The 16,975-nt window shown below is 32.0% G+C and overlaps 1 protein-coding gene and 1 pseudogene across 2 annotated transcripts; both read right to left on the bottom strand.

The window, feature by feature from the left end:
* Positions 1 to 929: 929 nt before the first annotated feature.
* BDCG_17516 (uncharacterized protein) lies at positions 930 to 1,169 on the bottom strand (the record flags this gene model as incomplete). The annotated part of the gene is made up of 1 exon (XM_045426627.1): positions 930 to 1,169. The coding sequence occupies one exon, from the start codon at positions 1,167 to 1,169 to the stop codon at positions 930 to 932; it is 240 nt and encodes a 79-aa protein (XP_045282116.1).
* Positions 1,170 to 10,066: 8,897 nt separating this feature from the next.
* Positions 10,067 to 10,155, bottom strand: BDCG_17515 (annotated as a pseudogene). The gene has a single exon. The product of its transcript is annotated as a tRNA-OTHER (tRNA).
* Between the last annotated feature and the right edge of the window lie 6,820 nt (positions 10,156 to 16,975).

Raw genomic sequence — 16,975 nt, 5'->3', positions numbered from 1 at the left:
TTATCTGATAGAGTAACTTACCAGCTCAGTAGTAATTTTCTGATTATTTTTCTTTTATTATCTGCATTCTGATGACTTCAGATGTCAGAAAATTTCTTCAGAGTTATGACTAGTTCATGATGAATGTTTCTGAATGAAGTTGCAGTGATTGCAGCAGAGAGATAACTCTCTGATAATCTGCAATACAATCTGTTGATAATTATTTCATAGTTCATCTTAATGTTTGTGTTGAGTTTTTCATAAATTTCATGACCTGGAATCAGATGTGAAGAATGAAGTGATCATTCATCATGATTGAAAGAGAGCATTCTGTGTTAAATTGTAAACAATATAGACTTTGTGATTCACAGTGATTTCTTGAAGAGTTTGTGAATCTTCAGTAGAAGTAAAAGAAGTGAAAGAAGTGAATTCAGAAGACATAATAATAATTTGAGAAAGATGATAATTTATTTTCAATAACTAATCACTGATGTGTGTAAGAAGAATTAATATAAGAGAAAATAATCTTGTTTCTTAGCTTAGTTATAATTTTAGTACTAACTCAGATTGAATATCATTGATGTATAAAAGTAAATAAACAATCTTGATTAATCTCTATCATATTTCTTAAAATATATTAATATTGTAAAAGAGAGTGTTATCAAATTGTGTTATTAGATAATATCATTAAAAATATATTAATATTATGAATATCAATGTTGAAAAAATGTTGATACTTATATATTATAGTGATTTGTGAATCATGATAGTTAAATATATATATATATATATATCATTCCTGACTTGATTACAACTTGTACAATAATTTTTGAAAACTCAAAATCAATTTTAATTATTAATAATTAAAAACTTAAACTTATAACTAACTAATATAAAAAGAAAAAAATCTACTTCTTCTCTTTCTCATTCTTCTTATCATTCTTTATAATTCACTTCTCATTCTTCTTCTTCTTCTTCTCCTCCTCATCTGAGATGATAATCATCTCAAAATCTCTCTTCACTGCCTTCTCAGAGAAGGGTTTCTGCTGCTCTCTCTCAGCCAGGTCAACCTGCATCTTAAAATCCTGCATTTTCTGATCTGCTGCCTCGGGTTCCATCTCAGCAGCAAGCAGATTGACATACTCAGAGAGCAGGGCTGTCTTCTCAATGTTCTGAATTATGAAGTGCATTTGAGACCTGAATAAGGCCTCAATTCTCTTCTTCTCTGCCAGCTTCTGCTAATCAATTAGAGAACAGAAGTGTTATTAAAAATCATTATCTCTCAATAAGTAAAAAACTTACTAGTTTTGACTTCTTTATCTCTCACTTTAACACCTTCTCAATCTTCTTCTGTCACTGCTTATTTATAGTAATACTCTTCTTCTCTCTCTCTCTCTTCATCTTGAACTCAAATCATTCTTAAAACTTCTTCTGATTCTACTGCTGCTGCATGAGACTCTTCACTGTCTTCTTCTTCAATCTCTCATAAGCAGTGTCATTCACATTATTTCTATACTTAGTTCAGTCTAAATCTATCAGAAGTGTTACTTAAAATTGTTATTATTCTGCTTTCTTACAGAGCCTCTTCAAGGCATTATAATGTGTCTTACAATCTGTCTTCTCTCACTTAAACACCTTCTTCTTCTCTCTCTTCAATCTGTGACAGTGCTCACGCGCCTTGATAATCTGCAGAACTACAGAATATTTAAAGAAGAATGACATGATTGATTTCAGTAAGTGTTGAAGAGAGGTGAAGACAGAAGAGATGGCCAGAAATAATATAATAATAATGATGATGATGATGATGATGATGATGATGATGATAATGATAATAATGATAATAATAGTGATAATGTTAATGATGATGATAATGATGATGATAATAATAATGAAAGAGAAAGTGCATTGAAATATATTACTGACTTATCAAATATAAAGAGACAAAGAAAATATTAACAGCTTTCAGAGATATACAGAAACAGCTACAGTGTTGCATAGTAATATCATCTTCATTCAATGCATGCAGTGTTGATATTCTTTGTATACAGTTATTATATAATCTATATCAGAGATACATGCAGAAAACAGATCTTTGTTGCTAGAGAGAATGATTGCAGCAATTCTCTGTTTTTATATTATAAAGATAAGTTATTCTCATTTCTTTCTTCTCTCTTTTCTCTTCTTCTTCAACTCATCACTAAGTTCAAGCTGATATAAAAACTATTAAAACACTCTTAGAAACCCTTAAATTGAAGAGTATAGACTAATCAAATTTTAAATGCAGAAGAATCAAATTACATTCAATATTACTAATTATTCATTCTCTCTTAATAAAACCACAGTTACATCTTCTCCTCCCCCCTCAAACAAAACATGGCTTATGAAAAGTGAGTACCACGCCAGGCTATAATGACCAACACAGCCCCAGCACACAGGGCTGCATACACACAGTGCATGCTGGACTGAGAGACTGCATGGATTGCAAACTGGCGCCAGCATCTCAGAAAGAGCCATGCAGCATGAGAAAGCCACAACTCTCAGTCATGTGTGCAGAGAGTGAATTGTTACAGTAAGTGCATATACATTGCATGAAAGTAATGCTTTTTGATAACACTCAGTCTCTGATATCATGAAAATAGAGTCTCTCTGTGAGATCTGTTTTTATCAGAAGTCAGAGAATCTTATATTTCTCAAGATCATCTTCACCTGCCTTGTCTGTGAAATTGATAAAGAGAATCATTGATTTCAGTATTCTGTTCTTGATATCATTCAAGTGACAGCAGAGTTCACTCTGACCACACTTTTTGAGTGTATGTTTTCTAAATATTCACATTTATACAGATATATACTGATTATTTATTAGATGATGTTAAGACAATGACTTATCACAGCTGTATTACTCTCACTGTGAGAGATACACAGTTGATGATAAACATTGTGAAGACTCTGAGAAGTGAGTATTTTGAGAGTGCTGCAGCTCTGTGATCTTGATTTTTTTTTTTTTTATTTTTTATTTTTTTCTTTTTCTTTTCTTTTTTTTTTTTCTTGTTTTTGTTTTATTTTTTGTTTTTTGTTTTTTTTTTGTATTTTATATTTTTTTCATAATTAAAATTATATGAATTATGATCTGTGTTTAGAAAAGTAATAATATTTGATAACACTCTCTGTTGAATTTTCAATAAATGAGTACTATGTTATGATATTATGTAAGTGAGAAGTGATTTCATAGTCTCATTTAATGTCATTCTCAATAATGAGATCAGAATGAAAATGTGACTAAGAATTCAAACATATTCTTTATCTGAGACTAGATTTTTATTTGAAAAGTGAATCTGAGACCTTTAATATTTGAAATAATGTGATTTGAAATCAATGTGATAAACACAAACCATGACCAGAAGTAATGCTTTTAGGCAATGTGACAACTGTAAAGTTTGATCCTGGTCTCAGACACGGTCACACGGTCAGTCTAACTGAGACTGACTTAATCTCACTCTCTGAGAGAAACACTACACTATTTTCTAGAGTGTGTACATCTCTATTCTGACAGAAATCTGAGATTTCTGAACTCACTGTATATTTTAACATAAGCTCTTCAACTGCTCTATCACTGCTGCAGCCTCTACACATCTATATCTATTATAAAGATAGAGATATTAAGATTAAAGATTCACTGAGATATAAGAGAAACATCTTATCTGAATTTCACAGCTTTATCTATACTCTTGAACAGAAATTTCACCTTAATCTAAGCCAGTATAATACTTATAAGATATAAGTAATATACACTGTCAATCTTCTTGAAGACATCTCTGTAACTACTTAAGTTATTAAGAAGAGAGAGCTTGAGTAGATCAATACTATTATAACTTAAGAAGAATTCAAGAACTTTCTATTGAATTAAATTAAAGATCACTGTAACTACAACTTCACAGTGATATAGCAGTTTAACTTATTATATTAACAAGATAATGAGAATTCTTTCAATTTCAATACAAGATTTGAAGAATATTAAGAGAAACTGACTAATGATTTGAATTAATTAAAAATGCAGCTTTATCTCATAAAGCTGACTTATAAGGTGTGAATAATAATATTATAATATCAGAGTTTATCAACTAATTACACTGAGCTAGTCAACCTGACTTTCTGAATCTATTTGAATAATTAATTCTCTGAGAAAAAGGTTAATAAGATCTCTTCTAAGTAATCAATGACAGAATCTAAATAACACTGTGATAACTTCAGTGTAGAGAAAGTAAAGAAGAATTTCAAGTGTTCTGATTCTTCACTCACTGTAAAGAAATATTAAAAAAGATTTGACAAAGATCTCTGTTTCAACTGTGAAGCTGATGAACACTATATCAGTGATTGTAAGAAGCTGAAGAAGAGAAGAAACTGAGAAGATATCTTCTCAAAGTCAACTCCTCTTCTGACAAATGTATCTGTGAAAGATAATGAAGAGAAAGAAATGAAGAATTAATAATTCTCATATCTCTGAGTTCATGTTATGATCACAATATATACTCTGAATAGAGAGATATCAGTGAGATATCTACTCAACTTCAGAGTAGATACTAACTTCATATTCTATTTCTTTTCTTTGATGAAGAGTTGAAAGAAGATAGATCTGTCAGATCATATAAAATTTACTGATGAAATGAAATGTCACTGTTTTGACATAATTCAAGTGAAGTATGTGATCACAGACTCAGAAGAAATCTTCAAAAAGAGTAGTCTGCTTCTTCACACAGTCAATATTATAGATAAGAATGTCATTCTAGATCTTCTGTAATTAAGAGAAAACAATTCTCTCATTAACTGAGTCACTCAGATATGACAGTACTGTCTCACTGATGAAGAGACAGTGATAGAGAAATCTGAAGAGTTTCATCAGAAGAATCTTGAGAAAAAGATTAAGTCAATATACTGTGTAACAGATAATTAAAACTTGAGAACAGATGAAGAAGTCATCACTCTCACTGTAAGATTAGCAGCAGTATCTGTCATTGAAGATGAATATATACAACATCTCTTTACAGATTTTAAGAATGTCTTTTCAGAAAGAGAAGCAGCAAAGTTTCCTGACATCAAGATATAATATAAGATTTGTCTTGAAGATGATGCAATGATGCTGTACAGGCCTCTTTACAACTTATCTGTAAAGAAGTTGAATATTCTACATAAATATCTTGAAGAAGTGTAATCAAAAAACTGAATATATTCATCAAAGAGTCTGACAGAGGCGTCTATACTCTTTGTACTCAAGAAGAATGATAGACTATGTCTATGTATAGACTACAGAGATCTCAATAAGATGACAGTTAAGAATTGCTATTTATTACTATTAATTGACAAGATGATTAATTAATTATCTGAAGTAAAGATATTCTTAAAGATTGATATACAGAATATCTATCATAGAATCAGAGTTAACAAAGATGATGTTTGAAAAACAGCTTTTCATACCAAGTACAGCAATTTTGAATATCTTGTTTTATTTTTTAATCTTTGTAATACTTCAGCCATCTTCCAGATCTATATAAATGAGATGCTGTGAGGTCTTATCAATGTCTTCTGTATAGTATATCTGAACAACATTTTAATCTTCTTGAAATCAGAGAAAGAACATGATACTCATGTTTAAGAAGTATTGAGTTACTTGAGACAGTATCAACTCTATACAAACACTGAAAAATGCTCATTCTACATGCAGAAGATTTATTTCTTAGATTATATTATTGAGATGAATAACATTTCAATGAATAGAAGCCAGGTCTCTGTCATTGAGAACTGGCTGATGCTGCAGACATATCATAAGATACAGATGTTTCTAGAATTTATGAATTTCTATAGATGATTTATCTATGCATATTCATGAATTACTGCTCTCCTTACAGATCTGTTAAAGAAAAGTGTGAAAGACAGGAAAACAGAACTGTTTACTCTCACTCAAGACACTGTTCAGATATTTATAGAATTGAAACAAGCTTTCACAGATATCACAATACTGAATCACTTTAACTCTGACTTACTCAGTCAGTGTGAGACTGATGTATTCAGAAATGAAGTCTGTGAAATCTTTTCACAGTTGACACTGAAGATCTTTCAACATTGAAAGAATCAGAGAATAATTATTTCTGAGAAAACAGATAATAAATTGTCTGTGAGAGAAGACTTTTTCACAGAGTCTATAAGACACTGTGAATAAAGATCAGTGACTTTCTTCTTCAAGAAGTTATTACTCACACAGAGAAGATATGATACTTATAATCAGAAGATGTTAGCAATTGTCAAATTCTTTAAGATCTGATAACATTATCTTCAGAGTAGTAAGTATTCAGTGCAAGTTCTCACTGATTATATAAATCTGTATTACTTCTTAACAATAAAGAGCTTGATAGAATGTCAAGCCAGGTGAGCAAAGCTGCTTTCAGAGTATGAGTTCTATATCTGATACTATTCAGATTGGCTTAATCTCACTGATGCACTGTTTAGATGATCTGATTATAATATTATTAATACAGAGAAGAATTCTACAAAAGAATCTCTATCATCACTGCAGAAGAAGCTGACTGCAGAGAGTTGAGATTCTCTAAAGCTCAGAAATGACACTGAAGAGGCAGCTGCATGACTCAGTATAGAAGATGAAAGAGAACTCAGATTCTCACAGAGAACTGACACTGAAGATCATGAGCTTCTCATGTTACATCTTGTAATCATTGAATTGACAAAGAATGAAACAGTCTACAATCTTTTAACTTAACTACTTTTAGAATTCATTGAAGAGTTACAGAAGAGAGACATCTCTACTACAGCTCAAATTCAGAAGTTGAAGAAGAAAGAGTCTGATTTGAACTTGAAAGAGACAGACTCTAAGTGAGACAGTGCTGCTAAGAAATCAAGTTACTGATAACTAGAAGAATGTGAACTTCTACTACTGAATGATTCAGTCTTCATTTCTTGTAGCAGAATGATATGTCAGAAGTTATTAAGAATTCATCATAATAATTCTCATACAGAGTACTTCAGGTTAAAGAAGACTAAGAAGCTTCTAAAATGTAAATACATTTAAGACAAGCTTCAGACAGATATCAAAGAGTATATTGAAACTTATAATATCTGTCAAAGAATAAAGATTTCACAGTATAAGTAATACAGTGAGTTGATATTACTGTCTGTTTCAAAGAGCTTATAACAGAATCTATTAATGAATTTCATAGTTGACCTGCTGAAGTTAACAAGAGTCAAAGAATATAACTTGATTTTGATTATTATTGACTGCTTCATGAAGATAATCAGATATATCTCTACTTATAAAAAGATTAAAGCCTCTGAATTGACTGACCTATTTTTAGATATTATCATTTGTGATCACAGTGCTTCAAAATCATTGATAACAGATTGAGAATTTCTCTTCATCAGCAAATACTGATCAGCTTTTTACTATCATCTTATAATAAGATGTCTTCTCAGTATTACATTTTATCTACAGATCAATGATCAGACTGAATATCAGAATCAGACACTAGAACAGCATCTTCAAGTGTTCTATTTATATTATCAGAATAATTGACTCAAACATCTTCTAATCACTGAATTCATATATAACAATGTAAAGAATGCAATCTTAAAGATATCTTCTTTCTATACTTGTTATGAATATAATTCTTCATTATTCAGTGACATCGCGGATAACATTTCAAAGAGAGGAATAAACAGTCAGAATGTCAGATAGATACAGAGAATGAAGTATCTCTCAGTATCAGAAGTAAAAGTGAGATTGAAACTTTTGAATAAAATTCATGAGAAGGTGGTGAAAAGCATTCACTACATTCAGAAGTGATAGATAAAATACTATAATTAAAAACATCTTCTGATGAAGTTCTTAATAGAGAATTAAGTACTACTTTCAGCAAAGAATATCAAGATAATAAGACTGTGTAAGAAGCTCAGTGAGCAGTGACTAGAATCTTTTCTGATAATAAAAGTGATGAATAAGCAGACATATGAGTTGAAATTACTCACAGAATTGAAATCAATTCATTCTATTTTTCACATTTTCTATTTAAAGCTCTATAAGTAATACTCTGAGACAGAGCTGTCTCAGCTGAATAATATTGAAATTGAGAGTAATACTGAATATCTTATGAAGAAAATATTGAATAAGTAAACATATTACAGCAAGCTTCAATATCTTATTAAATGAGAAGATTATTCATTATCAGAGAATTCATGAGAACTGCTTGAGTATTTGAAAAATGCTGAGAAAGAGATTGCAATCTATGAGACAGCTAGTAGAGACTGTCTTATTACACATCAGAGACATTGAGTAAGAAATACTGCTTAAGACTTCTTATTTTTCTCAAAGAGTTTTTAGAGATAATCTTATAGTAATGAGCTGACATCTTGTAGACTCTGTAGCACTCTTCTTCTATTTTCTTTCAAAGGGTTTTTAGAAGTTTAATAAGACTACACAAGTGTAACATTTCTGAAGCAGTTAAAAGAAAAGAGATATTTGAAATTAATAAAAAAGATTATTATTAATTGATCTGCAGGCTGCTGCTATTCTAGTAAGACTGCAGCTCACTGAAAAAGTAAAAAGAGAAAATCTCAGAGTCTACTCATCAATAATCACACTCTTATCAAACTCATTCTTCACTATTAAAGTCTCTGACACTGATATCTTTATCTGCTGAGAAGTTAGCACTGCAGCACTGCAGAAGAGTATGAGAAATGTATAAAATATTAACTTACTAACTTACAAAGCATCTCAGTCATCTACTTCAGTTGAAGTGAGATTCTCTTTAATCAGTGATTAATCTCTGTGATGCTTTCAACAGCAGCACTGACTGACTTCTTCTTGAGATCAGTCATTCTAAGATGTTTTTTTATCTCAGAGATTCACACTTTTGTCTTCTTTTACAGATGAGTAAGAGAGACCTTCTCAGTCTTGACAGAATTCATCAACACTTGAAGCTCTGAGACTCTTACTCTGTACTGCTTGAATATCTAGACTTCTTATCAGAACTGATATAATGTCTTTCTGTGAGATAATACTTACAGAGAGACAGAAGTCATTGTTATAAGTATAATAAAAATAATGAAAGTGAAAGAAGAGATAGATGTATAAAATTCTCTTCTTCTTCAGCTGCTTAATGCAGTGTAGATAAGTAGTGATACTGATCAGAGACTGTATCAGAGCCTTCTCACAGAGAGAAGATGAAGAAATCACAGAATTCTGTGAATCTAACTCAGCAGCATCTCAAGCAGGGCTCAGATGTGCTGTGAAAGAGAAACTATGAATTAAGCTTCTCAGAGTCACTGTTTCTGAAATCAAGCTCTTCTCAGACTTCTCTCTGAATGATCACACAGAGTCATACATCACTGTATTAGCTGGGAGAGAAAGCAGCATTGCAACAGTAATAAGAGAGACAGAGAACAGATCAGACATAGATAAACTAATCAGTAAAAGAGATAACACTTCACTGCAAGATACAGTGACTACTACTATGACTGCAAAAGAAGTAGAAGAAGAAGAAGATGTGATAATGAAAGTAATACTCTCACAGCTCATTGATATCATCACCTCTGCCTTTAATCTGACTTTCTTGATAGTCATGAAGGCCACTGCTGCATCATGAAGATGTTTACTCACTAGAAAATGTCAGAATAAGCCCTCTATTGTCCTTCAAGAATGATACTCTCATACACTCACTATTACAGATGAAGAGAGAGAAGAGAAAAAGATATCACAGAGAGAAAGAATCTTTTCAAAAAATCCTGTCACTACTGTTATTATTATTATTATTATTATTATTATTCTTTCATTATACTCATATGCAAGCGGAGCTTATGATGAGTCCTTGCGTGATGTTAAATACAGGCCAAGTGTTGGTTATACAGGAGGAAATACAGGTGTTGAGACCACGCCAAGATAACAAGAACATAGGAAATACAAAGGAGTGACAATTAGATACATGCGATAATAACTTCCCAGCCCAGGAACATAGAGCGATTTATTGAAGCGATTTGTACACCTCTGTATTTATTAGGAACCTGAGGTGCTTGAGTTCCGGATTTAATGTATCCCCTGCGGGTTTCGAACCCACACGCCTTGGTTTCCCACGCCAAGGCGCTACCAGGTGGCTGCATTAACCATTCGGCCACCAGGGCTGTCACTACTGTTAGCTTTGTCTCTAAAACACATCACTTTTGTAGAGAATTTCATATGTAGAACAGAATATGTTGAAAGATCTGTAAGTCACTTATTAACTACATTTTTCTACATTTTAAATTAATATATAAGGAACTCACTTATCACATATTTGATTTGAATGAAGATAAAAAAAGAAAGATCTACACAGTCAGTAGAAAAACTCATCTATTTCTTTATATTATATACAGCACATGCACTATTAATCAGTTAGCAATCATTACTATACAATAAAGATAATTTCTAATTCAGTAATCTTGAGAGCATAGAGACTATGCTCTTAAAGAGAAGAACATTGTCATATCTCTGACTGTGTCAAGATCTCACTGTAATTTCACACAGCTCATCACTTTCATGCAGATAATTTCATTCTGTCTGAACTGATTTTCAATCACTCTATAACATTATTCAAATATATCATAGAAAGATCTGATTAATGAATATGAGAACTCTGCTTCTATATAAGATTAGCAGATTACTTTTCCTTAATAGTGAGACACTGCTGAGATATCACTTCAGCTATTCTCACTCATGAAATGAGAGAAGATATTCATTCATTATCTATATAGAATAGCTAGATGCTGACTCTTTATAAAAGAAGTCAGTAATTTGTTTCTTTTACTATAACTGAAATATACATAAGAGTTACTATGTATCTTATACAATCTTCTTAGTATACTAAGTATCATATCTGTGATATTCTCACAATAACCCTGTAGCCTACAAGCTTGCTATTTAAGCAAGATAGTCAAGCTCACTTATACAGCTTCTTAAACAACTACTTCTATGTGTCATCACTGACTAGTCATCACTTCAGTTCCGCCATGTTACAATTCTATAGAATTATCTTATTATGATTGAATAACTGTAGATTTTATAGATTTGATTTCAATCAATTGAAGAGTCTTATTAAACATCTTTTTCATCTTATCTGCTCTACAGATTATAATCTTACAATTGATATTCTTAATAGTAAGAACTTCATCTACTTGCATCTGTCTGTAGAAGAATTTAATAACTTAATGTCTATTTACTTAATAATAATCTGTAAGTTCACTTTTATGGTTCGGAAGAACGTACGACCGTCGGATAATACCGCGGCCGCTTCCGAACTACTAGTGTACGCGTATAAGTGTAAAGGGGCCATAGCGGCCGCTAATTAAATTAGTGTACAAGATTCAATATATAAGAAGCCAGTGTACACCTGTAATTGTACACTGGCTTAAGCAACCTTTGAATCACATCTGATAGCATGTCTAAAAACTGGTGAGAAGCACAGACTTCTCCAGGACATGATAATTCCATCTATAAAGCAATTCATAGTTATCATGCCAGTGTGGTTCTAGAATGTCTCAAAAGATAGCATATGAAGAGCAGTGAGTGAAAGAGCATCTGATTGATGCTGCTTCACTTGTTGAAGGAAAACTTCACACTCAGACACATGCCACATATGAGATGCGAATGAATGAGGTATGAGAAAGAGAATGAGAGCAGTGAATCAGATTCAAAGAAGTTCACTCCCTACTCAAAAGAAGGATAAAAAGAAGGGAATGACCATCACCGGAGTCATACAATGATAACAGAAATTATATAATAATATAGCAATACAGTGATATAGCAATATAATAATAGACATTGTACAATCAACCAGAAATCACTGAAATGAATACCTTTTCTAACTGATACAAATAACACCCTTCTCTGCTATCTGAATCAGAAGATATGCAGAACCTCTCAGAGAGTTTACTCAAAATAGTAAGAAAAGCAGCTGAGATCACTGAACTGAAATTGAAGCTCTGTATGTATATAAGAATTCTAAATAAGATTAAGACCTTGCATATGCAGTGACAGGCTGAGATGAAAGTCAAACAACAATTGACATTCACTGCAGATCAAGTATTCACTATGAAGAGCTTTACTGACATAATCATCATCATCAATAAGAATAGAGAAAATCAGATCTTAGACCTGCAGCAGAAGATTAAATGTTTATATAGATAGATGACTACACTGAATCTGAAGATCTTATCATAATTATTCACAATCTCTTCAGAAGCATACATATCATCAGAGACTGCTGTGCAGAATGAGAATCTGAGTATGAAATATATCAAGTCAGAAGATCTACTGAAGTTATCAAGCTTTAATAGTGACTGAAAAAATAATACTGCAATCAGCTGACTAAGTCAGATGTAATTATATTATCAGATTGAATATGAACTCACAGACAGACAGTTAACAGAATTTTAACAAGTCTTAAGATCTGCTGTGTTTCTACATAGAAAAGTGAAGTCATTATAAATGACTGATGAAAAGATAAATCTCACAGACTCAGAGTGATATTCATTCTTATAAATATGAAATAAGTTTTTCAAGTGAATCTTACACAACTTTGAGAAAGTGAATGTATAAGACAAGTGTTATGAATACTTTACAGAGTGTAGACAAGTGAGTGATCTTATATTATACTTCACACACTTCAGCTTATACTATCTTATGTTAAATGAAGAGCTTTCAACATCTTTCTGTTTACAGATCTTTATTCATAGTCTTACATCTGAGTTGAGAGTAGAATGAAAATGCTTAATCTCACAGTCAGACACAGTGAAAGAAGTATATAACATTCTCATTATACAGAAACAAGTGAGTCAATTATAACAGAAAATACTGTAATTAAGTATATCTCAGTGAAGAACAGATAATCAGACTTCTATAACATAAGTCATACATCTGAACATGATGAATCTAGATCTGAATACTATCACTAAAGCACTGAATTCTCTGAAAAAGGAATTCTCTGAGTGAAAATCTTGATATTATGAGTATTGAGCTTGCTTCAACTGCAGATGTTAAAATCATGATGCAAAAGATTGCACTCAGCATACATAGTCAAGAGAAGCAAGAGAGTCAAAAAACTAGCAGAATCAGTGAGCTCAGAGACACTCACTGATATTCTATGAAAAGTCTTCAAAGTGAAAGAGATGTCTGTGTTAGATGACTCTCTGAATTCTGTGAATATTAAGAGAAAGCAGGCTTCTGACTGAGATGCAGATGAGAATGAAGTAAACACTTATCTTAATGTCTTGAGACCTGAAATATTAATGTATAGAGAATACTTGAGTAAGAATTAAGAGATGACTGTAAAAGTGTTAGTGAATACAGAAGCTTCTACACAATATATTAATAATTATATAATTCAAAGATTGAAAGAGGTCTGCTGAGTGAAGAATCTCTGATATATAAGATTATCTGATAATTAATATCTGATATCATCTGTAAAAGTAAGAGTTTTCTTACACTTCAGAGAATGATCTTGCTATATTTGAGTGTGAGAGCTGCAGAACATGGAATACAACCTTATTCTCAGACTCAATTGATTTCAAAGGTTCAATTCACAGATTCAATGATGTACATGTCATATGCAGTTGACTGATAGAAAGAAAATAATTCATACAATTCTATTAACTGATATGAGAAGAACATTTCATGTCTCTGATATAGAAGGATTAAATCTGCTTATGTATTAATAAGTAAAGAGAATGATTTATAAGACCTCATCTGAAAGCATTCTGTATATCATACAGAACCTGAAAGCAGAGAAAATCAAGATAAAGAATATACAGAAGAATAAGCATATAAAGAAGCTTCTGAAGAAGTATGAAAAGATCTTCTGAACAGATCTTTCACTGAAATTACCACTGAAACAAGAATTCATACATGAGATTGATATAGAGAATATAAAACCAGTTAATCAGAATGCATACTCTCTGTCACAAATACACCTTGAAGAACAGAAGTGTCAGATCACAGACCTTCTAGAACATGATCTCATATGACTCTCATTAAGTGCGTGAGACTTTCCAGTTCTATTCATGAAAAAGACAGATGAGAAGTGACAGATGTGTATTGATTATCAAGCACTTAACAAGCTTATGATCAAGAATGAATATTCACTGTCACAGATTCAACAACAGTTGAATACAGTCAGAAACACCTGATATCTATCAAAGATTGATCTTCTCTCAGAATACTGGCAGATTCATGTAGATGAACTGTCAGTTCTGTGAACTGTGTTTAATATACAATGAGAGAAGTTCAAATTCCTAGCAATGTCATTCAGTCTGATAAATGCATCTGTCATCTTTCAAATAATGATGAATATGATTCTTTATAAACAGAATGAAACCTCATGTCTTATATATCTCAATGACATTCTAGTCTTTTCAAACTCATACAATAAACATCTGAAGCATCTTGATGAAGTGCTTATAACTCTGATAGAGTATAAGCTCTACATCAAATCAATCAAGTGTGTGTTTAAAACAGAAGAGTTAAAGTTTGTAGAATATGTAGTGAGTGATAACTGTATACACCTCATTCTGAAGAAATTGAATGTCATAGTGAATTGACCGCAGCTGAGAAATGTACATTATATATGACAGTTTCTTGAGTTGATCTCATACTATCACAGGTTTATCAAGAATTTCACATGAATATCTACATCACTCTCAGATCTCTTAAGAGAAATAGATGCAAATCTATGAAAGAAGAAGTTTCATTCAATTATCTGAAATGTCACATGTGAAGAGGCTTTTCTCACACTGAGAGAATGTGTAATAACATTCTCAGTACTTATTCAATCAGATTATGATAAATCTTTCTACATTGAGACAGATACATCTGAATGAGCTATCAGAGACACTCTTCTACAGATGAGCAAGAACAGCAAGCTGCACTCAGTGATGTATGATGATAGAAAACTATCAGGCACTGAGCTTAATTACTCAGTGCATGAAAAGAAATTGCTAGTGATTAAGCACACACTGGCATTGTGAAATAAATATATTAACAATGAGCATACAACAACAGTGATCACAGATCATGAAAGCCTCATCTATCTATAATCAATGATAAAACCTTTCAAACACTTAGCACATTGAATCTCAGAGTTCTAAGTATATAATCTTTATATTAAATACTGAAAGAGATCAGATACAGTGATACTGAACACAATCAGTCACAGATCTGATTTCATAGATGAGAGTTCTGTGAATCAGATATAAGAGATGTTTGCATTAAACACACTGAGAGAATGTAAGGAATCAGAATAAGTGAATGCTATGATCTCTCACTTGAAGAATGATAAGGTGTTGAATGATAAGTGTCTTATGAGAGTAGTAGAAGAGATGCTTCTGAACTTCAAGCTGAGAAAATTGAAAAAGGAAAATGACATTGTACTTTACTGTGATCTAGAATATGCAGAAGCTCTCTATCTAGAATCTTCATTTAAATGTAACTTAGTAGCTTGCATGCACAAGGAATTCAGTCACTTAGAAAGCCCTGAACTCATGAGCATACTTAAATCAAGAGTATACTGGCTAAGCATGGCTGAGGATATTCAGATGTACACTCACAAGTGCCTGAATTATCAGGTCATGAAAGAATCTAAGAAAGGATTAGAACACAAGAAAGTGCAACATCAGATAAAGTGTATAATACAACTGTTTAAACAATGAGAGATGAATCTCATAGACATATTACTGTGAACATCAAATGGAAATTGATGAATAATCACTGCTATTGATTATGCTACTGACTGATCAGTTGTGAAAGCAGTTTCAGAGACAACAGAGAAGATGATAGTGAAGTTTCTACACAATGAGATCTATATCAACTATGAAATGCCGCGCGAGATTCTAACTGATAATGATGTGAATCTCATGAAAGAAGTGATGAGGCATTTTATGAGCCAGTTACAGATAAGACATTATAGAACAACATCATATCATCTGTGAATGAACAGGAAGATGAAACACTTGAATGAAATCTTGAGTAACATGCTGATAAAATATCTAGTGAGCAAGTCTACAAGACTATGAGATGAGTATCTCAGGCAGGCACTGTTAATCACACAGATTTGACAGCATGCAGTCTCCAAGCATTCATCATTCTACCTGTTGTATGGATTGCATCCACGCATCCCGGAGAATGCTTCAGAAAAGGTGAGAGAGAGAACAGCAGTTATGAATGCAGTAGAAACAGCAGTTGCAGACATAGCAGTCACAGACACAGAATCAAGATTGAAAGAGATCAGCCATGCATGCACAAAAGCTAATGAGTTACTCCTGAACTGAGCAATTCAATTGAAAAGAATATGAGACTTACTTGTTAAGAAATTGAGTCTCAAGATGAAAATGTGAGTTCTTATACATAATGAGAGTTCTGAGAAGTTTCAATCTAGATGGTTTGAGCTATATAAGATACTCAAATCACATTCTCTGAGAATGTACACATTGAAAGAATCAGAGAGATGAATCTTATGCAACTTAATTAATAATTCATAACTTATAAAAGCAAAGATGCAAGACTCAAGTGAATTATGATTATTCACAGTACTATTATCAGTGTTGAAAAAGAAGAAACTTACAATTGAAAAGTCTTACAAAGTAAGAGAAATCATAGACACTTATGAATCAGATGATCTTACTTATTTCAATCTTTTCATAATTATAAGAAAAGAATGAAAAGCAATGAAGAAATCAGATAAACATCACACTTTAATAAGTGATAAGACTGTAGTCAGTCATACAATAACATGCTGCAGATAGTGAGTGCAATGCAGTAAAGAGCAGTCTCAAAGTAACAGACTTACATATAAGTCAGATTGCAGAAGAAAAAGAAATTCAGAGTTGAATTTGACTGTTTACACCAGTTCAATTGTGAAGATTATAGAGAATAAACTATCTGAAACATCTGCAGATGTATGAGACCAAGTCATCT

The sequence above is a fragment of the Blastomyces dermatitidis genome (assembly GCF_000003525.1).
Source record: "Blastomyces dermatitidis ER-3 genomic scaffold supercont1.8, whole genome shotgun sequence".
In the NCBI taxonomy this organism is placed as follows: domain Eukaryota; kingdom Fungi; phylum Ascomycota; class Eurotiomycetes; order Onygenales; family Ajellomycetaceae; genus Blastomyces; species Blastomyces dermatitidis.
The sequence above is the reverse complement of the archived record's forward strand: the minus strand, read 5'-3'. Positions and strand labels throughout refer to the sequence as shown.